At 42.8% G+C, this 27,235-nt stretch overlaps 1 protein-coding gene across 4 annotated transcripts in view; it reads right to left on the bottom strand.

The window, feature by feature from the left end:
- Positions 1-1,768: 1,768 nt before the first annotated feature.
- The window catches only part of polr1c (RNA polymerase I and III subunit C), a 64,556-nt gene continuing 39,089 nt past the window's right edge, over positions 1,769-27,235 (bottom strand). For 3 of the 4 annotated variants that reach the window (XM_054750607.2, XM_054750606.2, XM_015974858.3), the window contains exons 6-9: positions 13,314-13,466; positions 7,371-7,520; positions 7,131-7,247; positions 1,769-1,901 (exon numbers count right to left, since the gene is read on the bottom strand). In XM_054750607.2, the coding sequence (XP_054606582.1) occupies positions 1,783-1,901; positions 7,131-7,247; positions 7,371-7,520; positions 13,314-13,466 (539 nt within the window). In that variant the 3' untranslated portion in view covers positions 1,769-1,782. Of the gene's footprint in view, positions 1,902-7,130; positions 7,248-7,367; positions 7,521-13,313; positions 13,467-27,235 lie in introns of all 4 variants that reach the window. The other variant, XM_054750605.2, reaches the window with a different exon arrangement.

Genomic DNA, 27,235 nt, shown 5'->3' with positions numbered 1-27,235 from the left:
TGGTCGCTGCATAAGCAAAAACCTTTACTCTCGGGATCCCACAGCTTCATTTTAGCCCGGTCACTAGCGCGTTTTATTACAATCATCCAACGTTTGCGGCGCTCCGGATCTTGGGGAATCCTGTAGATGACTCATTCCTTATGTCGTCCGCGTCTGTTCTGCATCCTGGGGCACAACAGGAATCTACCATATTTCCTGTCTGATTGAGTTTTCTGACAATAACAAATAGTCCAGCTGCCGGCTTCTACCTGCCAAGATGGCGCCGTTTCGATTTGAACTGTTGCATGCCGGGAGAAGTGACGGCAACTCCCGGAGCTCTATTCCAATCGCTCGTTTCGATTTCGGTTCCCATCGATTCCCGATTCTTTCAAGACGTGACATGCTTTACATGAGCCAGCTAACCACAGGTCCTACTTGATGAAATAATCTTAACATCAACATGAATTTTAATTCTATGAACAACAACATCACCTTCATTTAGACAAAAACATGTTTTGGAGACAAAAAGAAGACTTGCAGCACAACCAGTGTGTTTGTTTCTGACCACAACCAAAGTCTAGAAGAAGCCTCTGGGATGAGAGGCTAAATGTCTCCAACATATCCAGAAACGTCCAGCTGTTTTCAGCTAAAACTCTCAGGATGATCATGTCCAGGATGACTGAGAACTACACCTCCATGCTGCAGCAGCATTCAGTCAGAACAGAAAGTGAAACTTAAATGTAGCTGCTGTCAGTAACAACCTAACAGATTTTAAACATTAAAACTCAACAGAAATAGTTCAGAAAGGAAATTAAATTGTTCACAACTTTGTGTGTGATTTATTATTATTATAATTATTTATTGTGGCAGAAGCTGGTGTGGTCCACCACAGAGAAAGCTGCTCTAGCATGATGACTTTAATTATTCTACAGGTTATTGTTCAGCCTTCTGACGCTCACGTGTCTGACTGCTGACGCTCCGTGTGTGTTTTTATTTCTGCAGTGAGACAAACTCACCTCAAACCGTCCAGAGTTTGTTCTTTAAAGCTTCTATTAAATCCACCGTGTTGACGTCTTTTAACAAGTTTCCTCTACGCTGCAGGAGTTGAAGTTTACGTTACGGAGTAAAAGTTCGGCAGACGCATTTGTTTAGATTTGGCCGCTGCATGCGGGGTGGGGGCTGGGAGGGGGGCTTCGGTGCTGCACACAGACAGCTGGTGTGATCAGCTCTGAAAAGCGTTGATCACACTTTGCAGATCACGTTTATTTTTCACGGAGATCGGCCGCGGACTCCTCTTCCGTCGGCACACTAGGAATCGAAATAAAAAACGTTGAGCGATTCCGGGAATAATGAACAGTTGGAACCGGTTCCAATGATAAACATTGTATGTTAGTATCCTCAGTTATGAGTTTAGTCAGCCAAGTTTCAGAAATTATAACATCTGCAGCTGTTGATTTAATTCAGCTTCTGACCATATCCATCTTTGGTAATAAGCTGCGCAAGTTCTGATGAACAAATGAGACCAGCCAACTGTTGGAAATCAGCAGGACTTCCTGTACATTGCAGCTCAGGTCCAGGGTTTTCCACGTACTTCTTGGCCAGCTCTTCTGCTGTAGGCATTATTCTGTCCACACAAGTGCATTAATGTTGAACTTTGTTGCAAAAGAGAAGGTTTTAAGAAAATTCTGACAACAGCAGAGCAGTACAAAACACTTCTTTCCCTTGGCTGCCACAACCGGACGTCTATCTTATAACCATTTAGTAAGTAGTTCAGAAATGAAACCAGACAAATCGTTCAATCATTTATTCCATGTCAGTACAGGTCATTTCATTGAGAAACATTTGACATTTGGACATGAGAACCTGGATGGCCTCTGTAACCAGCACATCTGGAGGCAGGATACCAGTAGATTCCACAGTGACTAGAGAAAGAGAAAGATCATTAAAGTCATAACTCAGAAAGCATGAAAGGCTGTGTGAGAATGTGTGTGTGCACTAGTGGAAATCATCATTGCACATTTACATTATAAATAAAAACACTTCTCTGGCAATAGAACATCAGACTTTACTATTACTGAGGGCCAATCGATTGGCCGGCTAAGAAGCTTTTTCTGAAGTGCTTCGAACCGGTTCCGCCGTCACATTCCCGCAGAAACTGGTTGATCACACCGGAGCCAGACTACTACTATGTGGCTTTACAACCACAATGTCCTCAGAAGCGAAGACGCTTTTAAAAGGGAGGGAGGAGTCCTAACTGCTGCTGCAGGTGTGTTGTGTGAGAGTGCAGTTATATACTGGTTAATATATTTTTGGGTTCAGTTGCTTTCATGTGGCCTAATGTGAGTCTATTTGGGTTCATTGGAATGATCAGCAGCATTTCTTGATGTGACTTCATGGCAGTTGCCCAGGGCATCATCACAAGGAGGATGGCATTCATTTACTTTTGTTTTATTTGGTATTTTTTCAGTCATTTTTGGAAATAGGTTGTGAATTAATCAAAATTAATCACTATATTTAATTACATTTAAAAATTAGTTGTTTGACATCCCCAATTATAATAAATGCCTACAGATGAGATCAAACAAAACAGATGAGAATTCCCCTTAAGCTGTTTAACTTGGACCAAGCATTTTAGGTCACAGATAGGTGTAGCTTAGGGTCTCTGTCTATACACCTTATAAGACAATTTAGGTGATGGCATGTTGTTTTTCTGCTATTGAACTGTTTTCTAATAATGTTGTGTTTAATAAAGTGAAGGAAGGAGAGAAATAACGTTTCCCTAGCAGTTTTTAAAAATGTCCCCATGTAATCCGATTAATCAATTAATCGTGTCGAGACCCCATCCGATTCATCGATTAACCAAATAATCGTATGTTGCAGCCCTAGAAGTGAAGTCTATTTGTGGAATTTAATAATGATTTACTGATCGGTATATTCACACATTAATAATATACTATTCAATAATATTTACTCCACATTGCTAGAAAACCCTCAAATAAAGCTGAATTACAACAATTCTGCCAAGATGAGTGGGCCAAAATTCCTCCAGAGCGCTGTAAAAGACTCGTAGCAAGTTATCGCAAACGCTTGATCGCAGTTATTGCTGCTAAGGGAGGCCCAACCAGTTATTAGGTTCAGGGGGCAATTAACATTTTCACACAGGGCAGTGTAGGTTTGGATTTTGTTCTCTCCCTAAATAATAAAAACCATCATTTCAAAACTGCATTTTGTGTTTACTTGTGTTATCTTTGACTAATGGTTAAATATGTTTGATGATCAGAAATATTTTGTGTGACAAACATGCAAAACAATAAGAAATCAGGAAGGGGGCAAATAGTTTTTCACACCACTGTATATATTTATGTATTTGCATTGCCTTGTCAGGATGACACTAAGTGCTGCAGAAACCTGTTAATCACTTATTCATTTAGATCAGGTGTGTGGCAGAAGGGAAACACCTAAAACCTGTAGGATGGGGGAGCTGAGGTCCAGGGTTAAGAAACACAATGAATGAAAAACCAGAGCAGGGCTGCAGCTGCTACTGATAAGCCTGATGCCTTGATCACACCAAATCCAGAATGGATGTGCTCTAGTTTCACATGGATCAGAAATCATTGTGTTCAATCAGAGCATTTACATGGGCTGTGGTGCAGATCTGAATGCAGACATCCAGAAAGTTCACACACATAATCTATTTTTTCTGGACCATGCATGAGGATTGTTTAAGTTAAAGAATTCACCTGAGAAGTGAGATGTGGCTCAGTGTTGAGGATATTTAATGAAATTATTTTCATTTAATAATCAGTTACGTTCTACTTTTGTGGAATCGTCTACTAACTAAAGGTTGGTTTATGCTTGACGCGTCCGCGAGGTCCGCACGGCTCCGCGTGGAAAAGTTGTGTCATTTTGCGTCATTTTAACAACCACGCCCCTCCACCGCGTCTCCGCACGGCCCAAGATTTCCGCAACGCGCACCTCGAAAAATTTCTAACCACGCGGACGCGGAAAAACATGGCGGACCGGCACGGCAGAGGTTCGTAAATACAGACATTTGTATGATTCAGCTCTCAGAGATCACCGTGATCAACATGTTGTTAATAATTCTTGGAGAGAAATAGCTCGCACTGTCGGAAAAGACGAGAACGCTGTTAAAAATGCTGAAATACCATGTTGTAAACAGTGATTTCTACTTCTGCTATGGTGTAGTGTTGGATGCATGCTGTAGAGCTCCATGCTGCCCCGTTCAGTTTGGGAGAATATTGGCTCACCGCAGAGACGAGCCGCACAAACCATAAACACTGCGAGTTGTGAAGCGCGTTCCAGCCGCGAGCCGCATCACAGCGCGGAAAGTGAATGCGTCAAGCATAAACCAAGCTTAAGGGGATACTCATGGTACGAGAAAACGGCACCGGGGATCTACAAGTCAAAAACGGTTGGGAACCATTGGTTTAAGGGAGACACCACAGACTTTTCCGCGTGTATTTTGCCCCGCCCACATGCTCGGAGGGTTCTTCGTTCCTGAGAAAATCTATCGATGCGGAACTCCAACCGACTCCACCCAGTCCGGTTCGTGCTGGTCCCGATGTGAAAGCGCCATTTGATGCTGTTGTTGTGTTTGTGCAGTGCTTCGTCCGTTTTTACATATAAAGCTGGTACGGTAACATGCTGCAATCGGCATTCAAACAACATTTCTGCCAAAAATGTAATTTATCTAGTTCAGAATTGCTTTCCTCAGTGACTGAAACAGACTCCTGGTGCAAACAAACAACATAATTTAAGGTTGGTTTATGCTTGACGCATCTCCGAGGTCCGCACGGCTCCGCGCAGCGAAATTGCATCATTTGAACAACCACACCCCTCCACCGCATCTCCGCATGGCCCAAAATTTCCGCACCGCGCACCTAGGAAAATTTCTAACCACGCGGACGGTCGGACGTGGAAAAACATGGCGGGCTGGCAAGAACTAGTATGGCAGAGGTTCGTAAATACAGAGATTTGTATGATTCAGCTCTCAAAGAGCACTGTGATCAACATGTTAATAATTCTTGGAGAGAAATAGCTCGCACTGTCAGAAAAGACGAGGACGCTATTAAAAAATGCTGGAATGCCATGTTGTAAACAGTAATTTCTACTTCTACTATGGTGTAGTGTTGGATGCATGCCGTAGAGCTCCATGCTGCCCCCTACAGTTTGGGAGAATATTGGCTCACCACAGAGACAAGCCGCACGAACCATATACGCTGCGAGTTGTGAAGCGCGTTCCATCCGCGAGCCGCATCACCAAGCGGAAAGTGAATGCGTCAAGCATAAACCAAGCTTTACTGCAGAATGCCGGTTCCAGAACTTTCTCAAAGAAAATTTTGTTCCCAAATAGGCTAACTTTACTCATTCTAAACACAAATCCACTTAGAATGAAATGACCAGCATGTCACAATCCTAAAATATTTCAGCATAGATATTAGAATAGGTTTTATGCTAAACTGCTAATGCTTCTACAGGTGCTGGCCAGTAAATTAGAATATCATCAAAAGGTTGAAATATTTCAGTAATTCCATTCAAAACGTGAAACTTGTACATTATATTCATGCAATGCACACAGACCAATGTATTTCCGATGTTTATTACGTTTAATTTTGATATTTATAGGTGACAACCAATGAAAACATCAAATCTGGTATCTCAGAAAATTAGAATATTCTAAAGGCCAATGAAAAAATGTTTGTTTCTCTAATGTTGGCCAACTGAAAAGAATGAACATGAAAAGAATGTGCATGTATAGCACTCAATACTTAGTCGGGGCTCCTTTTGCCTCAATAACTGCAGTAATGCGGCGTGGCATGGACTCGATCAGTCTGTGGCACTGCTCAGGTGTTATGAGAGCCCAGGTTGCTCTGATAGTCGTCTTCAGCTCCTCTGCATTGTTGGGTCTAGCGTATTGCATCCTCCGCTTCACAATACCCCATAGATTTTCTATGGGGTTAAGGTCAGGCGAGTTTGCTGGCCAATCAAGGACAGGGATACCATGGTCCTTGAACCAGGTGCTGGTGGTTTTGGCACTGTGTGCAGGTGCCAAGTCCTGTTGAAAGGTGAAGTCTGCATCCCCATAAAGTTGGTCAGCAGCAGGAAGCATGAAGTGCTCTAAAACTTCCTGGTAGACGGCTGCATTGACCCTGGACCTCAGGAAACAGAGTGGGCCAACACCGGCAGATGACATGGCACCCCACACCATCACTGACGGTGGAAACTTTACACTGGACCTCATGCAACGTGGATTCTGTGCTTCTCCGCTCTTCCTCCAGACTCTGGGTCCTTGATTTCCAAAGGAAATGCAGAACTTGCTTTCATCAGAAAACATAACTTTGGACCACTCAGCATCAGTCCAGTCCTTTTTGTCCTTGGCCCAGACGAGACGCTTCTTGCGCTGTTTCATGTTCAAGAGTGGCTTGACACACGGAATGCGACACCTGAATCCCATGTCTTTCATGAGTCTCCTCGTGGTGGTTCTTGAAGCGCTGACTCCAGCTGCAGTCCACTCTTTGTGGATCTCCCCCACATTTTTGAATGGGTTTGTCGTCACAATTCTCTGCAGGGTGCGGTTATCCCTAGAGCTTGTACACTTTTTTCTACCACATTTTTTCCGTCCCTTCGCCTGTCTGTTAATGTGCTTGGACACAGAGCTCTGCGAACAGCCAGCTTCTTTAGCAATCACCTTTTGTGTCTTGCCCTTCTTGTGCAAGGTGTCAATGATTGTCTTTTGGACAGCTGTTAAGTCAGAAGTCTTCCCCATGATTGTGGTGCCTTCAAAACAAGACTGAGGGACCTTTTAAAGGCCTTTGCAGGTGTTTTGAGTAAATCAGCTGATTAGAGTGGCAGCAGGTGTCTTCTATATTCAGCCTTTTCAGAATATTCTAATTTTTTGAGATACCAAATTTGGAGTTTTCATTAGTTGTCACTTATGAATATCAAATTTAAATGTAATGAACATTGGAAATACATTGGTCTGTGTGCATTGCATGAATATAATGTACAAGTTTCACGTTTTGAATGGAATTACTGAAATATTTTCAACCTTTTGATGATATTCTAATTTACTGGCCAGCACCTGTATGTCTGTGCTTAGATGTAATTTCTAGGAGTTTATCCTAACTCACATATGAAATGATCTCGAACCCTTCCCAGCTTCACCAAATTCTTTAGATCCACATGTCGGAGAACTTCTCGGCTGCATGTATCTAGTCGACTGTTCACCACTTTGGCCACTTTTTTACCTGAGGAAACAAAGGATAGTGATGTAGTATTTACAGGTAAACACTGGTGTGGGGAATTCATGCGGCATGACAAAGCCAATTCTTTAAAAACACTTGACTCTAGCTCTATTGGGTAATTCTTACCGCGAACATCTTCCAGGTCTATAACACCTCGTGAGAAGCAGTGTTTCAGGAGCTCCGCCTTTTCTCCCTCCACCACTTCCAATAATGTGATCTCTGGCAGGAGGCGGTAACTTGCTGTTGCCACTGGAGAGAACTTAGCATGGTCCCTGCCTGAGCACAAAATGAAGCACATACAGGTTTGATACAGAAATCTACCTCTAAAATATGTTTTACTGCCAACACAACATCAAGCAGCAGCCTTTCTTAGGAGGAGGGGTGGATACGCAGCACTGACCCACGTATGATGACGGCCCATTCTTCACCCAGGGCAAACAATATCTCACTTTAGTCAGAAGTCACTCTTGACGAAAACATCACACACATCATGAAAATTCCAAACCTATTTCCAAAGGACTTGAGAGGACTCATTACATGCGTCTAATTATCTGTCTTGTTCATCACCAGTGGTGCCAGAGCTTCTAGAGAAGCTTACTAAAACAATTGGGTTCCCTGCCCTTCAGGCTTGGAACCCTAACAAGACCTCAAAGCAGTTATGAATGGGCTCCAAAGCATCCAGCGTGCGTCTCCTACCCGGCCCCGCCCCTGAGTCCGCCATTTCTAACCTGGGTCCTCCCTGCCTGCATGCTCTCGCACCTTTGTTCTTTCAGCTAATAATGTCATTTCAACCTGCATTATTAAATAAACATGCAGAAAAAAAAGTTTTTTTTTCTTCAGAGATCTCCATTTGTCGACAAAATAAGGAAAAAAGTTGTATTAATGGGTACACCATCGCCACTTAACTGGCAAAGCTATCAAAAAATTCCCAAAGCCAAGAGGATCCAATTTTGGTCATGTCTACTCTTGTTCTTCATCTAAAAACTTTAACGTTGCATAGATTGCAAAGTCTTAGTGTAAAGAGAACAATAAACAATAATAAATTATAAAAACATTTTGACATTTGTGTGCACTCTACAGGTTATTAACAAAAGTTAATATACATGGCTTAAATATCATTCTTTGAGAATCCAAAATCTCATTTTTTCTTGAAAAATGGTGGCAATATAACGATTGCTAGCTTGCACAAAGAATTAGGCATTGTGTCAATTGCACAATTACCAACATTTTTGCAGTTTTCTTCATTACAATAACACTGGTTTGTCCATAAATCGTTTATATCACTTTTAAAGTTAATTCTGCAAAAATTGATGGAATAGACCCTTTAACATTTTGTTTCAATTCAGTCTTTTTCAGGGTTATCGCTGACAAAGCTTGAAAATTATATTAGTAAACTCATTTTAACGAATGGCAACAGACTCCTGGATCCCTGTGGTGTTATATAATGGGTGGAAGATGTAGCTGCGTGCGTGGCCAGATACCCAGTGGCTCAATATATCAATCATTCAACAAAATTTTATTTGTACAGCACCTTCCACTGCCTTTATGGAAGCCCAAGGTTCTGAACATGACATAAAAATAATAAAAGAGCAGAGAACAATAAAACATGCATGCAAAAATTACTAAAATGATAAAACAGAGACGATAAAAGACTAATTACATTATTTCATGCTATTTCAGCTATCAACTTTATTTTTTCCCTAAGTGTTTTTCTCCCCAGAAGAAGCTACAATGGTGTTCTGCTTTGCCGTGGTGGCCTCATGGAGGGGGCCATCGGCTTTAACACTGTTGCTAACCACTTTAACATATTTCCCTCTCCTGAAAACTTTTTAATTTCTTTGACATGGAATGTGCTACTACTAGTTTACCTGCTGACTCAATTATAGATTCACTCAGATAAAGACAATAAAGTTTATCCCTTACTAAATAGAATATTTACTAAGAAATCACAATGTAGTCATCAGTCCTCGTCAGGTGACGTATCAGGTGCTGAAGCACGTTGCATGATGGGATACCTAGGTGCATAAGCAAAGGAAGCACTGGTCGCTTTGTGTGTTGTGAGCTTATTAAACTGCAGAAAATGGTAGTCGTGTTGTGTGAAGGGCTGCCATGCATAAAAAGGCATAAAGTTAAATGTGGGCTGGGATCGCGTTATCCAGATATTTTCTGTTTTTGGCCATTTATTTCAACGGAGAAATCTCAAGGCTGTTGGTCTTTCTGACAGACTGGCATTAACCCAACGGATACATGTGTTCAGACATTTTAAACGTTGCACAGACAACATCACGGAGGCAAAAAAAAAAAATCAATCAAGAAAAGATTCCTATCAGAACATCTAGGCAGTATCTCAAACCTGGACACAATGATCAGTGCAGCTTGCTATCAGCGTGCTGGGGAGCAGCGAGAGGGCCTCGGAGTGCATCTGTGGGTTACTGGCCAGAAGTAGAACCAGAACGCAGCTGGTAAAATGTTCCTACTTTAAGTGAAATTGTTTAATTGCAACATTAGTATGTTGCTGGACACGTTGGTCAGCATGTTTAGACTAAATATGAATGAAAAATGAATGAAAATTAAATTGTGAATTTTTACTATTATTTGAGAAATGAAAATGATGAGAGGAAACGATCATGACCTTTTTTTAAACTCTGACGGTCAAAATGAAAACAAACATGTCTAGTGCGACCTATACATGTAGGTAATGTTTCTGTACCTGCTTGTAACTAATATTGATAATAACTTGTTTAATTAAGGCTTATCCAGAAAGTAAAACCTGGAGCAGCGCCTGTGTTAGTGGAGTCATGTATTTAGTTTTTTACTTTTACATGATTATAAATAGGTTGAAGTAGTACTACGCTTACCCACGTAATATATTTTCAGCAGTAATGAAATGCTAGTTTCCTTTGACATCGTAGGAACCTACGATGTAGACAGTTTGTGAAAACACTGATCTCTGGCCTCCTTCAGAAGTTTATTCCTGTAAGGGATGTGTTCGTCCTTGTTATTTTTTGTCCATCCTTTTGACTCTTGTTCTGCTTCAACTTCAGCTTCCCCTAGCAACACGAGTCATACACATAAAATGGCACTAATGGGGTGTGGCTGACAAGGACCGACAGAAACACTCGTCGTCGTCTTCCTCCGCTTATCCAGGTCCGGGTCGCGGGGGCAGCATCCCAACTAGGGAGCTCCAGACCGTCCTCTCCCCGGCCACCTTCACCAGTTCCTCCGGCAGGACCCCAAGGCGTTCCTGGACCAGATTGGAGATGTAACCTCTCCAACGTGTCCTGGGTTGACCCGGGGGCCTCCTGCCGGCAGGACATGCCCAAAATACCTCCCCAGGTAGGCGTCCAGGAGGCATCCTGACCAGATGCCCTAACCACCTCAACTGACTCCTTTCGATCCGGAGGAGCAGCGGTTCTACTCCGAGTCCCTCCCGAATGTCTGAGCTCCGAGATCTAAAACTAATTCAAAGTCCTCCAACTCACAAAGCTGGAAAAGCACTTGACCTCATTTTCACCAGAAACTGTGTCATAGACACAATCTCTGTCACACCGCTAAATCTTTCCGATCATTACTTCATCCATTTCAGCACGACTCTACAAGGGAGGTCCACTGCTTCCTCCCCAATGGTCTCATTCCGCCACAACATCCACAATCCAACCACTTCTCCTCTCTTGTTGCCTCCACTCTTCCATCTCCCAGCACATTATCTGCTTATGAAGTGAATGATGCCACCGAGTCACTCTGCTCCACACTCTTCTCTTGTCTTAACAACTCGTGCCCTTTAGCCACTAGACCTGCTAGATCCTCTCAGTCGCACCCTTGGCTAAATGATACCCTCCGGTCTCTACGCACCAATCTTAGAGCTGCGGAACGGAAACGGCGCAAAGCAAAAGATCCTGGTGATCAATTGAAATTTCATGAATTACTGTCCTCATTCTCTGCCAGCGTCACTGATGCAATGAAAGCGTTCTACACTGACAAAATTCTCAGCTCTACTGACTCAGAAACTATTTTCGACATTCAAAACTCTGCCCACCCCTCCGTCTCCACCTCCTACCAACAATCTATCAGCTGACACCTTTGCCTCATTCTTCACTGACAAAGTGGCAGCTATAAGCAAACAGTTTACTCAGCTGGCCACTCCTGAACATTCACTACCACAAACTCCTTCTAGCCCAACCATCTCAGGCCCTACTGCTTCATTTTCCTCTTTTTCCCCTCTCACTGAGAACTGTGTGTCCAAGCTTCTCACGTGCAGCCGCCCTACTACATGCCCACTTGACCCCATTCCGACTAAGCTGCTCCAAGCTATTGCTCCTACAGTAGCCGCAGCAGTCACACGTGATCAACGCTTCACTGACATCTGGTACATTTCCCACCTCTCTCAGTCATGCTCAGGTTAAACCGCTGCTAAAAAAAAACTATCTCTTCCTCCAAATCATGTGGAGAACTACCGACCTATCTCTCTCCTCCCTTTTCTGTCCAAAATCATTGAAAAGGTGGCTTTCAAGCAGATCATAGAATACCTCTCACAAAACTGTCTGCTTGACCCTTACCAATCTGGGTTCAAAAAGGGCCACTCCACTGAAACTGCTGTTAGCTGTGACAGAACCCTTAAAAGAAACTAGAGCGACTGCCAAATCCAAATTGTTGTTGTTAGCCTCAAGGGCAACATGCCGATTATCACTTGTAAGTCACTTTGGATGCTAAATACATTCGCTGCTAAATACATAAACATAAACGATAGTTTCTTCTTCTAAATGAAGGTTGTTCATAGAATTAAAATTCATGTTGAAGTTCAAACTATTTCATCAAGTAAGACCTATGGTTAGCTGTATAATTTAAAATGTGAAGTTTTGGATCCTGCCTCTTGAAAGAACCGGAATCGGGAATAGATAGCAACTGGAATCGAAGTGAGTAATTGAAATCTGAACCGGAGTTGTTCAAATTCAAATGATGCCAAACCCTATCCTGGATGAGATGAGTCTTTCCCGTGAGAGAGTGAATGTTGAGGTAAGCAAAGTTGATGGTATCCTCACTGAGATGAGCAGGAGCGCCAGCCACCTTAGCCAAGCTGGCCAACACACTTGGGTCCGAAGGTCTGCCAGACTGATTCAGCGAGAGATAAGAAGTGGATCAGTAGGAGGTTATTGGTGCTCGAGTATCCTGCTGATTGCTCCCAAGAGGTCCTTGATGAATATATCTCTGTCAGGACTGAAAGATGATGTCTAGGAAAGATTGTGTCTATAGGAGACCCTGACAGCCTAGGTTAAAGTTGAAGTAGATCCAATGGTATAAGCTGGAAACCGGTAGCCTGGCAAGCCAGACTAAATAAATGTATTATTTAGTCTGGCCATGCTCCATTGATGGCTCTCGGTTGTGGGGCGGGTTCTACCGTTGTCTTTCAAATGATCTCCGCATTCCACTGGACAATGAATGTGACATACTCTTGTTTCACTCTGTTGCATCATCCCACCCACCAGGCATATAGAGTGCCCTGATTGGCCCAGAAAGCAGATAAAGCTCTGTGATTTGTTCACTAAGCAGATAGAGCACTATGATTGGCCCACCATTATGGACCAATCACAGCTCTTTATGTGTTTGAAACCCCTCTAGAGAGCTGTGATTGGCTAGCCAGAGTCCTGGTAGGAGCTGCTGAGGTTCCAATGGAGCATGCCTAGACCATTCTTTGCAAAGCAAGAATTTGGTCTAGTTCACTAGGCTAGGAAACCGGTTGAATCAAGGCAGACAGGAGACACAAGACAAGAATGAGCTAGGTAGGAGCCCTGTAAATCCAGACTTCTTGCGCTGATCCAGCTATTGTATTCAGTTGTCGGTTGCACTCTGGTAAAGAAAGCCCCGAGTGTCTTGATAAAATTTCAAATTAAGTATGCTTAGGTGAAAAGGTTTTCTCAAAGAGTTCACAAAGTTCTTAAGAGTTCTGAAAGTTCTTAAGAAAAGTTTGTTAGTCTTTGACAGGCGGGCAGCGGTGAGCAGTCACACCAGCGTTCACCACAACCACAAACAGTTCACGTCACCATCTTCTCGGCCAAACTGGAGATTTCTTACCAATGCCTTTGACACAGTGCATGACTATGTCCAGTTCCTGTCCTGGTCGTAACTGAGCTATCAGGATGTCATCATGCACTGGCCGGATGGAAAAGTCTGCAAAAACATCAGCCTGGTTTCCAAGGGGGATCCACTTTAAATCTCTGGAGTAAACTAAAACAGAAACAGAAATTATATTAGTAATTCTGCTTACTTGTTATATATGCACATATATACACACATAAACACACACACATAAACACACACATACACACACATATATACACACACATAAACACAAACATATACATATATACACACATAAACACACTCATATACACACACACGTAAACACACACATATATATATACACACACACACACACACACACATATACACATATACACATATATACACATATATACACACATGTAAACACACACATATATACTTACATATAAACACACACTTAAAAACACACACACACACATATATATATATATACACATTAACACACATATATACACACACAAACACAGTCATATATACACATATAAACACACACATATACACATAAACACACACATATACACATATAAACACACACACACATATAATATACACATAAACACACATATATACACACATGTAAACACACACATATATACTTACATATAAACACACACATAAACACACACACACACACACACACACACACACACACACATATAATATACACATAAACACACACATATATACACACATGTAAACACACACATATACATATATACACACATAAACACACTCATATACACACACATGTAAACACACACATATATATATATATATATATATACACACACACACACACACACACATATACACATATATACACATATATACACACATGTAAACACACACATATATACTTACATATAAACACACACTTAAAAACACACACACACACACACACACATATATATATACACGTTAACACACATATATACATATATACACACATAAACACAGTCATATATACACACATGTAAACACACACATATATACACACACACACACACACACACACACACACACACACATATATATATATATACACATAAACACACACATATATACTAGGGGTGGAAGATAAACTCTTTTTTTTTTAGAAGTATCGAGATGCGAACATGAACGATTATCAATCGATTTTTATAAAGTAAAAAAAATGAATTTTATTAATGATGAGGCGCTAAAAGCGGAACTCAGCTAAAAGGAAGTCTGGTGCTTGGATGGAAAGGTTACAGTATGCACAGGACTACATGGCTGACTGAGGAATTAGGCCAGCACCGCCAACATTAAAAGCAAGCGCATGGAATTACTTAGGTTTTTATGAGTTTGAGGGGAAAAGGGACCTGGACAAAAGCCATATGGCGTTCAAGTTGTGTAAAACAAAACTGAATTATTTTGGAAACACAACAAACATGAGTACGGAAGCGTATTACCGTCAGTGCAGGGAAAAAAAACTCAGGACCAGTATCTCGTAATCACGAGAAATGTTCTTGTTTAAACGTGATATAAATATCGTTTTAACGACAAAGTTTCTCGTTATTACGAGATACTTTCTTGCTAAAATTAAAAACTTTCTCAAGAAAGTTTTTCGAAATAACATGTTCTATAATTTGTAATAATGACATGTTCCATCTGGGTGTCACATCCAGGGGACCCCCAGATACCTTTCATGTCCATCCATCACTTGTGGTTCCAGCCAGTTCAGTCTGGTGGCGCTGTGACTTTCACTAGTAAGCAGGCTTCACAGAGCCTCAACAATATTCTTGTGTATTTTTTCATTTCTGCTCGACAGACAGGTCATAAGATACCAGCAGGGGGCAGTATGACTCCTCATGATCTGAGGGCTTCTCATCCTGACCTACAGTTCGCTCCAAATCCTGGTCACACAATAGTCACCTCTGGTAAACTGGTCAATAACCTTTCGCAGGAAAGATCAGGTTCTAACCTGGCAATTAAACCACTCTCTCCGGTCGTGTTTCTCATTAAGATCTCCAAAGGTAACAAAATTCCCATTTACCTAAGGGTCCACAAAACCAAATTTAAACCGCACAAAAATCCCATTGATTTAGATATTGTTTTAACCAATTTAGCTGACCACCAACTCGAATCGTGCCAAAAGGGGGGGTGAACTTCCGTCCGCTCTCGCTGGGTTCTCTGATTTCGGATCACGCGTGTCCTATTGTGAGTATGTGTGTGCATGGACTTCATATCGTACAGACTTTGTGAATTTTTGGCTGTGGTCTGCTGTGGTTTCAATAATCATGTGATTTCAGAACATAACAGTTAAAAGTGGATGACTCCACTACCTGGTATGTCGATCCAAATTCAACCAACTCTTTATTTGATCACTTTTGAGGTTTAATTATTTGATAACTGCCTTCAGCCAGTTAAAGTCGAGTTACTAACCCTCACATTCAGGGCATACTAACTCCACTGATTTACATTTTTAGTGTAGACACTTACATAGCTATCTTTTTTTTTTTTTTAACTCTTTATTTATGTTTCTTTTTCTTACATCCAAACAAATTACAAAGAAAGCCCCCATAAAACAAATACTGAACAGGTGGGGGTCAACACCTTACTGTAGGAGTGCTCATCATGTTTATCTTTCTCTTCCGTGTGAGCGTGTCTATGCTTCACCTATTAGTCCATCTTATACTCAGTCATTTGGCGAGACTTATACGCAGTCCATTTCTTCCAGCGGATTATAAACTTTCCCATTTGCAGTCTCATATAGTGGGTCATTTTCTCCATGATAAAGATTTCCTCCATCAGCTTCCACCAGTGCTCGAGCCTCGGGGGGTCACTCTTCAACCAGTTCCTTGTTATCACCTTCTTACATGCCACTGTCATCACTTTGAACAGGTATGAGTCCCCGTCATGAATACATCCCGCCGGCCATAGCCCCAGATACAGCAATCGTGCGTCTGTAATGATTTTATAATTCAAAATGTCCTCAAATATTTTTACCATGTTTTCCCAAAATGGTTGAACCTTTCCACATTGCCAGAAGATGTGAGAGTGATTGGCGTTCATGTGGCCGCAAAGCCTCCAACATTGTTGAGGCTGCCCCGTCCATTTACTTTTAAGTTGCGGTGTGATAAAGAATCTCACGAGGTTCTTCCATCCATATTCCCTCCACTGTCGTGAACTAGTTGAAGTATGTTGTACTCGGCACATCGAGTGCCACTCATCCTGAGATATCTCTATCTGCAGTTCTGATTCCCACTTTTTTTTTATGTATTGAGAGTCATTTCCATTGCATCTTTGCAAACATTTGTATATCTTTGTGACGACCTTCGTGGGTAACGTTTTATGAGCACCTGTAATCAATCTTATTAACTCATTCCCCTCCTGAGATAATGAATTTCTAATCTCTGAATTGTAGAAATGTCTCAATTGTAAATATCTGAAGAAATCCCCGTTATCCAGATCAAATTCCCTTTTCAGTTTGTTAAATGTTTTAAATTCTCCCCCCTCTGTTAGCACGTGCACTGCTGTGATTCCCCTATCTCTCCACTTCTCAAAGGTGTTATCCAACTTGCCAGCTCCAAAACTTGGGGAGTATGACGGCCAAATCAATTCCTTATTATCTCCCATAATTTTGTATTTGATAATCGTATCCCACCAAATCTTTAATGTTGTGGATATTATGTGATTATGACTGCTAGAATTTGTGGAGGTCTTCTCTCCTAGTTTTGTTTGTGGGGGTTGTGTGTCGTAATTGAGCTCTATTTTCTTCCATTTGGCCTGGTATTCTGTGGAGCACCAACATATTACATATCTGAGCTGTGCTGCTATATAATATTCCCTTAGATTTGGGACAGCCAGCCCTCCCTCATCTTTCCTTAGCTGGAGCGTTTTCAATTGTATCCTAGGTTTCGACCCTTTCCAGATAAAATTGCTCATTTGTTTTTCCCACTTGGTAAATTGGACATTTGGGACGGTTACCGGGAGAGAGAGAAATAAATACATTACCCTTGGAAGGACATTCGATTTTAGCACTTCAATTCGCGAGCTGATGTCTAACCCCAGGGTCTTCCATTCTCTTAGGTCTTTAAGTATCCTGTTATTTAAGTCCTTATAATTGATCTCATATAGTGCGTTGAGGTCTCGTGTTAGGTAAATCCCTAGGTATTTCATTTTGTCTGCATCCCAGTTGAGTTTGAATTCCTGTCTGCATGATTGTGAGGGCCTGAAGTGCAAAGTCAGTATTTGGGTTTTTGTGATATTGAGTTTGTATCCCGATTTACTGCCAAATTCTTTTAGGGCCGCCATAAGTTTTGTGAAAGTGGTGTCCGGGTTTTGAAGATATATTATCACATCATCCGCATAGAGTCCTATTTTATGTTCATTCTGTGCTATTGTCACCCCCTTCAGCTCCTCATTCTCTCTTATGTGTTGCGCCAGCGGTTCAATGAACAGTGCAAAAAGGTAAGGGCTCAGACAGCAACCCTGCCGCGTTCCCCTGAAGAGTTCGAATCTATCCGAGAGATTTCCATTTATTTTGATTCTGGCCTTTGGCCTGTTATATAATGCTTTTATGCAATTTATAAAAATGTCGTTAAAGCCCATTCTTTTCAGGACCGCAAACAGGAAAGCCCAGCTGACCCTGTCAAAAGCCTTCTCCGCGTCTAAACTTATTAGCGCTGTGGGAGTTTTATGTTTATTGACTTCGCTGATTACATGTAATGTGCGTCTTATATTGTCCTGAGTCTGTCGCCCTTTTATAAACCCCGTCTGGTCTTCGTCTATCAGATCCGGGAGGAAGAGTTCCAATCTTCTGGAGATTATGGATGTGAATAATTTGTAGTCCACATTTAAAATCGAAATGGGGCGATAAGAGTTGCAATATTCCTTATTTTTCCCTTCTTTTGGCAGGACCGTAATTATAGCCTCTTCCCACGACATAGGGCTTTTAGCATTCTTTAGCGTCCAATTGAATGAGTCTAATAGCTGTGGGGAAAGTTCCTTTTTAAAAATCTTGTACCATTCATTTGGATAGCCATCGCTTCCTGGGCTTTTGTTTGATTTCAGCCTTTTAATAGCTCTATCTAGTTCATCCTTAGTAATTGGTGCATTTAAGATTCCATTCTGAAATGTTCCAATGGAGGGGAGATCGAGTTTTTCCAAATATTCTTCTATTTCTTTGTTTTTGGTCGTTTCGGGCTTCGAATATAGTGTCTTGTAGTAATCTAGAAATATATTTAATATATCGTTTGGGTCGTAGCTTAAGTTTTTAGTCTTTGAGTTCCGAATTTTATTGATTGTGTTCCTCATTCGTTGTGTTCTCAAGCGTTGTGCTAATATCCTACTTGCTTTTGGGCCCGATTCGTAAAAGATTTGCTTAGTGAATCTCATTTTCTTTTCTATCTCTTCCCTTGATAATTCTAATAATTGTTTTTTAATGTCTCCAATGCTTTTTCTTAAATCCTCACTCTTATCTCTGTGCTGTAATTTTTCTAATTCCCTAAGTTGCTGCTCCAATTTATTTTGTGTTAACTTCTTCTCTTTTTTCCACCAAGACATCCTTGATATTAAATTACCTCGCATCACTGCTTTGACTGTGTCCCATATAATTGTTGGCTCTATTATCCCATCTTTATTGTTTTTTATACAGTCCTGTATTTCTTTTTTAATGTCTTGTACTGCGGATGCCTTATTGAGAATGCTGACATTCAATTTCCATTGTGTGCGTTTATTTTGTTGTTCTAATTTTATTATCATGCTCACCGCATTATGATCAGAAATTTCTGCTGTCCCAATTTTACAGGCCTGCACCCGGTAAACATCATAATTATTTATCAGGAAATAATCGATTCTCGAGTGTACTTTGTGAGCTGCTGAGTAATGAGTAAAATCCTTCTCTAAAGGGTGCATCTTCCTCCACACATCACATAGCCCAAATTCTTTAATCATATTATCAAGTTTTCTAGATCTATTATTTCTACTTTTTTTTGTGCTTGTGGTGTCTCTAGCTTTGTTTAATATTGTATTCCAATCCCCCCCGCTAATCAAGATCCCCTCACTGAAGGATATAATTCTATCCATTAATGTTTGCAGAAATTTCGGGTCCGCCTCTGGGGGAACATATACATTCACCAGTGTTACCACCGTTCCGTCAATTCTCCCTTTAGCTAAAACATATCTGCCATCCTTGTCTCTCACTTCTTCCATCAACTCAAAATTAACCTTATTAGATATAAGTGTTATTACACCTCTTCTCCTGCTATTTTTGCCTGAGCTGAAGAATGAGTTCTTATACCCCAAATTCTTAAATTTTTCATGTTCGTTCTTTGTCATGTGCGTCTCTTGTAAAAAAGTCACCTGCACATCCTCTCTCTTCAGCTTTGTTAAGACTCTACTCCTCTTAATGGGGTTACCCAAACCGTTCACATTTAAAGTCATTACTTTCAAATTAGCCCGCCCACTCATTCCCTATGTACCGCATATCTGTAGATCCCTCAGTAAAAGCAACAACCACAGTAAGTTTAAATAACAAAAATGCTAGGGTCAGCAACCTTATAACCCTCTGACCCAGCTGTGCAACTTTAAAACCAAAACCAACAATATGAACAAAAATTAATCCTGGAACTCCCACCTTGTGGAAGGGATGCTTCTCCCTCCCTTTCCCCGTTGGAGGGTATAGGGCTAGTCCTCCCCTAATGGGCCCTATATAAGGTTTGGCACTTGCCTTCATCCTATCTGTCCAACTCATCTTCTCCTCCCGGTGCCGCTCTCCCCTTCCTCTCACCGTATGAGGATTTCTCCCTTCCCATTAGAAGATAATGAATTTCCTGCCTTTTTCCAAATTATTTGTCCCCTGGTCTCTGGTATCCTCTCAGCCTGTCCTTCGCCCTTTGTGCTGCCGATGATTCGCGTTGCCGTTTGGGGGGGGCTCGGCGCCAGCTAACGATCTCCTGCAGGCGGGCTGTGATCTCCTCCTCTTCCGTCGATGCTGCCGGTGTCTCCGCGCTTAAGCCTCTTTTTTGCAGCTCCCGCCCCGCCTCGTATGCGTTGCCGTATACTCGGGCTCCATCCTCCCAGTGGATCCGAATGCTTGTGAATGGGGTCTGGAATCGAATCCCTCTTTCCTTCAGCGCTTTCTTGATCCCTTGGTACTCTCTGCGCTTTTGGGCCACCTCTGTTGCGTAATCATGATCAAAATAGATGTTCTTATCCTTTACTTGAATCGGGCCTTTTTTCCAGGCTTCTTTTAGAATCCGTTCTTTAGTCGTGAACTCCTGGAAGTTTACGATGATTGGCCTCGGTTGCGCGCTGCGGAGAGTGGATGCAAAGACTCTGTGAGCTCGCTGAATCCGGAGATCCAGCTCAGCGGGTAGGGCCAGCTTGCTTTTCAGAAAGTCTGTTATGTATTGGTGCATCGATGTCCCTTCCTCTCCTTCAGCCACTCCAAAAATCCTAATATTATTCCTCCTCGATCTGGACTCCAGATCAGTCAGCTTATTTTGGATATTCCTTTGCCTTTTACTCCATGTGACCATCGCCTCCGTTAGCTCCACTGTGGCGTCCTCTACCAGCCCCACTCGGCTCTCCACCTCATCCACTCTCGATGTCAGTCCCTGCATCTCCTCCGCGATGTTATCGAGTTTGCTAGTCAACTCCTGGCGCAGGGAAGTGATGTCCTTCCGCAGATGTTCATTGTCTTCTCTCAGGTCTTTTTTAAGTCCCTCCAGGGCTTTCAATAAATCACTCGAGGTCGCGCTAGCTCCGTAGCCGGTGCTAGCTAGCTCCGCAGTGCTACTAGCTTTTGTTGCCGCGTTGTGTTTGTCCTGTGTTTTAGGCATTTTTACTTCTTGTCCTCCTCTTTTGCTTCTGTCCCCTTTCAATCGCGTGTTTTGCTCTGTTTAGTCTATCTAAATGCGAGTTTCTTGGGGTTTTATCCTTTTTATTTCGGAGAGCAGCCACCAGGCACGTCTACCCTACTCCATTTTCCCGGAAGACCCCCCCATAGCTATCTTTTTATAGTGCTTTCGTTAGGGTAATTAAGTTTGAGAACTTTAGGGATTAACTTGGTTAATTTCTCAAAGGGCTACAAGCCATTTTTGCCCTTCATTCTTATATAAAGCCTTTAATTAGTGCAGGTGATTTCTCCCATACCAATTTAGGGTTTGATTTTTTCTTTTATGCTTTTATGCACCACATGTTTGACATTACACAGGGGCCTCAAGTAGACCTTGGCTCCTCTGCTGTCCCATCAGAGGGTAGGGGGATGTCCAGGAGGGGGAGGACCGAACCTTACCTGGATGTCCTATGTCTTATATATTCTGGAAGTTGTGCAAATGCAGGGATGGGAGTAGATATCCTGCTGGGGCGGGGCTGGGTTGGTGCTCTCGGACTCCGTGGGGCTCTGCGATGCTGCTGCTTTGGGCTCTGACAAGATGGGCTGGGGTCTCCATGCCCCGGGTGGCACTTTGGCAACAGAGATGCCTATTGGGGCCAGTGGGGCCAGTGGGGGAATGGCTCCCTGGAGAGCTTAGGCCAACCAGCCATTACTCCCCATCCCCACACATTTTTCTACTGCTACCTCACATTATCACACAAACTTGCACATAGGACCTTGGGGGGTGGACAAGTCAGGGGGTGCAGGTATGGACCCCATTCCCACATTCCTCTGGCAATCTGCCCCCCATTTTATTTGCACCTTAAACACTTCCACCAACGACATTCCATGCAAACACAAACTTAGGGCCTTGGGAGTGAGCACATTCAACGGCATTTGGCAGGGGGATTTTTCAGCCTAATCCCGAGTGCCGGGTGCCCGCTTCCAATTTTAAACTGCACTTAGACACAAGAGGGCTGCGGGTGCAAGTGGGGTGGTGTGGTGGCATCAGCTGGCATAGGCCAGACGATGCCCGCACTGCCTGCTCACCACAGCCATGGAATACACCTCATCAACACTCACTAACACCATATTGGAGCAGGGGGAGGGAGACTAGGGGTCTTAGCACACCTCTGTTGTTGCTTGGCTTCCCGGAGCTGGAGGTTAGGAGGGGGATCTGGCCATCTGGTTGGGGTCTGGGGTGGTGGGTTGCTTTGCTCAGCATTGGGCGGGCGGAGCCTGCTCATCAGCAACCCAGCAGAAAGGGTCGAACTCTGGGAACCGGTAATGGTTGTACCCCATGTGCAGCAGTACCGGGACCAGAGTGAATAGGGTGTGTATGGGGAGCATGAGTGGGTGTCCGTCGTGCATTTTTGTAAGTCTAACCCCCAAATTCCACTACCTCCGCTCCGCTCCGGCCCGCCCCCGCCCTCCGCAGCCGCTCGCTTCCAAACTCAATTTTTACTGGTACCCGCTCTACAACGGCTCCGCTCCGGTGCGGAGACCTGAGGTGGGCAAATAAGCATGCGCAGGATTTTCGAGATCTTGCGATACAGTCCGAGCAATAAACGCGGAAGTTAGATCCAAACACCCGTTGTGTGGGAGAAGCATCGAAACGAACTGTTTAATCTGCCTATCATTTGTGTTGAGCGATCAGCAGTGTTTGGATCAACAAAGTGTGACTACTTTGATAGTGGAAACTGTATTTATGGCTTACTTTTGTGCATTTAAACTTCAGCCGCCACTGATAGTTGTTAAAAGTTGTTAAACCTGTGCATATGAAACAAAAAACGCCTTTGGTTTATCGATGTATTGTGAAAAACGGAAGTTGTGCCCGCTCCTTTTCCTGTTGGACGGTTGTGATTTCTGTCCATTTACTGCGGAGGTGCTCCGGCGTCCAGCAAAAATAGGATCGATTCTATTTTTGCCGGAGCACGGCCGCAGTAGTGGAATTGCTCTGATTGACTACAACGGGACCGATTTTGCTCCGGCGTTCGTGTCGGAGCGGAGCGGAGGTAGTGGAATTTGGGGGTTAGGTTGTATGTGTGAACATGAGGGAGGGAGTGTGTGACTGTGTCTGACTGTAAATGTCGGTGGGGGCTTTTGACTCCTCCCCTCTCCTGGGACTTCTTTTGATGCTATACATCTTTGTCTCCCCTCCCCCTGCCACACTTGGTGTGAAGTGTGATGCCTTGGTCTGCCTGAGTGTTCGTGGCTCCCGGGTCAGGGGGTTTAAGATTTTTGGCATCTGCCTGATCAATCCCGGTGGCTGCCTGGTGGGATCTGGGTCCCCGGCAGGGGTGGTTGCCCCTGGGTCCCGGTTTGCTGGGTTCTGGGCTCGGCCGGCTAGGGGGTGGGAGGATGCGGGCGGGCCTGTGGACTTGCTGCTGATACCTCCCAGGACTCTGCTGGCTGCTGGTTGTGGCCCCCCGGGTCGAACCTCTGCGCCTCTCGAGGGGGGCAGGGGCTTTTCTGGACGCTGTCTCCCTGGGGTCCCTGAGCTCTGGGTCTCTGTCCCACACTCTCCTCCAAAGAACATAACAGCTCATGACTTGCATGCTTAATTACTTGCAGGATCTGGAGTTTGTATTTTGGGAAAGACTGACACTTTTAACAGATGTAGACTGTGCTTGGAATTTCTTCCATTCAGAGTTATTACCGGTTCTTGATGAACAAGCTTCTTGGGTCAGTATTAAGGTCAAATGCAGCCATTTGCTCTTATTAAGAAACATGATAAAGCATGGAAAACAGCTAAACTTCGTAATCTTCCTAGTCATTGGACAAAATTTAGAAAATTAAGGAATTTCTGCACTACACAAACAAGGAATGCCAAAACTAATTCTTTAGGAAGAGCTTGCACTATGATTTTAATAACTCAAAGCAATTCTGGAAGAAAATACTTGATTTACATGGAAAAACTGCTATTAAAGCAACTAATTAGAGGGTTAATGATAGGGTCACTAACAACCCAGCTGCAATCGCTGAAGGCCAGTACTTTGCTAGATCTCTTCAGCTTGACTCAGTTCCTTTGGGTTCATGAACAATGCCTCAACAATGCGCATGTGTAAATGTATTATAATTACTTTTATTTTGTTCCTGCCTGGCCTTTGTCGATACATTAACCTTTCAATTAACACATGTACAGTCCCTAGGCAGGGAGGGTCTGGAAATGTACAAAGATTTTTCCTCTTCATAAGGGAAGTGATACATGTGAGCTCAATAATTACAGGCCTATTGCAATAATTAACTAAATTGTAAAATATTTAGAAAAATTGGTTTTAAATAAAATATCTGATTATCTTGATACTAACAACTTACAATGCCAGTCAGGATTTAGAAAGCACTTCTCTACAAATACTGCTTTGTTGAAACTTACCAATGACATTTCCTCTGGCTTTGACAATAGCCTTATTACTGGTCCCACTTTTTAAAGATTAAACCAAAGCCTTTGGTTTGGTTGATCATTATTTGCTGTTAAAGAAACTATATTCCTTTGCCCTTTCAAGGTCATCATGTTTAATGAATTTTTTCCATCATTGTTTGCAATACGTTTCCTTCAATGGATGCCGGTGTTGTCTATTTATTACCGTTTCTGTTTTCTCGGAGGACCAAATCAAAAGCTAGATGATTTATCTCAAGTGGTGTTATCCTCCTAAAATAAAAGTTAATTTAAAAAAGAAAAAATATATACATATTTATAGGAAAAATCTCAGGAGGAAGTCGACAAAACTTTTTTCTGTGCTAAATTTTTCATTTTCTCAGTAAAATGTCTTTGTTAAGGAGCTGCAGCACCAGTCCGCCTGCTGCAGTAAATCACCTGAGTTGTTTTTTAAAAAGCTTCTCAGACTTGGTAGACTAAGATAATGCCAAAAAATGACAGCTTTGCTGCATTTTGCTTAAAGGAGTTTTGAATTTTTATGCTCGTGATTGCCCCCTCAGGCCAAAAGCGTAACGGCAGCTTCAATAGGAGGCTCGTGCACGAGGCGCGCATGCTGAACGTGCACACTCCTTAACGAAAATAACAGCTGAGACAGTCCCTTGTGTGTGTGTGTGTGTGTGTGTGTGTGTGTGTGTGTGTGTACGTGTGTGTGTGTGGCCCGGAGGACAGAGGACAGGAGAACGCGCAGCTAATTAATTAAATAATTTGGTTCTGTACCGGTCTCTTCAGCACAGCCGACAAAGGTTTAAGATGGGTCAGTCCTCCTGCATGTTTAGATCATTCCCTTCCCTTGTTGGAAAAACTGTGCCAAAATGAAAGTTGAACCCACAATTTTTACCTGTGAATTCAATGCCGTTAGGCGAGTCTCAAATAAAAATCTGGGCATCTTACTGTAAAAAAATATACAATTAATGTAAAAAAGAAACTCTAAATAAACTATGTTCACATCTAGAATCGAACCCGGGTCTTCTGCACGATAGCCCAAAGTCTTACTAGACGAGCTAAACCACCAGTGACGTCTTTTGTATCTGTAACATTTATATCTTTGATGACAGCTGAAACAACGTTCAAAGAACGGTTCGAAGGGCTATGCCTGAGCGTGAATGCGCACGAAGCAGCCTGCTCGACCCGAGCAGCTCTCTTTTTCTGTGATTTTACAGAAAAACAGGCAATCACAGTAAAAATGCCAGGGCTCATTCTACAGGACCAGGGCATTGCAGGAGAATGTATGAAGAAATTTATTATTTCTATACATGTTTTGGCTGTCAAACTTCCATAACGTCCCTTTAAGTAAAAGGAGCTAAATTTTGCCGATAAAAATGAAATTACCAGCTATTTGGCATCAGTCTGCGAGCAGAAGCATGTGCTGTTTAAATCCCGGATCACACTGCGCGATTTGCAGGCGTCTTAGCCAGATCTCTCATCGGGAGCATAATCGTGTAAATAAACTGTGAACTTGAGGGTTATTTACAAATTTGTGGTCATCAAGTCTGATGCTCTGTGACAGCTTATTCAGCTGACTCACAACAAAAGAAAGCCTCTACAAGCTACAAGCAATCTTGAAAACCTACGACTACTGTCTGCAATCGACCAATGAAAACACACCTTTGGGACGCCGCAGCAGCAAGATTCTACCCCTTCCGAGCGTCGATTTCAATTTATGTTTAAAATGCAGATTATAAACTACACACCAGTTTTTATTTTTGTTAATATCCCAAGTTAAACCAGAGTTATACGAAAAATAATTAAACTACATTTTTAGACCATCAGGTGAATTGTGAAAACCTTGATTCTGTGATCTGTGAGAGCTGAGAGGAGATGAGCTCACGAACATAAAAAAAAAAACACAAAAACATGAGATCCCTTTTCTGTCGGTAGAAATGTCACTTATTCAACCAATGAGGATGATTCAGTAGCGCTTTGCTGCAGGGGAACAGAGGAAGCTGCGGTCCGTGACAACGAGTGTGATGTCACGGAGCTGCAGAGTAACCCCCAAATTCCACTACCTCCGCTCCGCTCCGGCCCGCCCCCGCCCTCCGCAGCCGCTCGCTTCCGAACTCAATTTTTACTGGTACCCGCTCTACAACGGCTCCGCTCCGGTGCGGAGACCTGAGGTGGGCAAATAAGCATGCGCGGGATTTTCGAGATCTTGCGATACAGTCCGAGCAGTAAACGCGGAAGTTAGATCCAAACACCCGTTGTGCGGGAGAAGCATCGAAATGAACTGTTTAATCTGCCCATCATTTGTGTTGAGAGATCAGCAGTGTTTGGATCAACAAAGTGTGACTACTTTGATAGTGGGAACTGTATTTATGGCTTACTTTTGTGCATTTAAACTTCAGCGCCATTGATAGTTGTTAAAAGTTGTTAAACCTGTGCATACGAAACAAAAAACGCCTTTTGTTTATCGATGTATTGTGAAAAACGGAAGTTGTGCTCGCTCCTTTTCCTGTTGGACGGTTGTGATTCCTGTCCATTTACTGCGGAGGTGCTCCGGCGTCCGGCAAAAATAGGATCGATTCTATTTTTGCCGGACGCCGGAACGGAGGGCGGCGCACGGCGCCGCACTGCCGGAGCACGGCCGCAGTAGTG

Source organism: Nothobranchius furzeri, chromosome 12 (assembly GCF_043380555.1).
Source record: "Nothobranchius furzeri strain GRZ-AD chromosome 12, NfurGRZ-RIMD1, whole genome shotgun sequence".
Taxonomy (NCBI): Eukaryota; Metazoa; Chordata; class Actinopteri; order Cyprinodontiformes; family Nothobranchiidae; genus Nothobranchius; species Nothobranchius furzeri.
The sequence above is the reverse complement of the archived record's forward strand: the minus strand, read 5'-3'. Positions and strand labels throughout refer to the sequence as shown.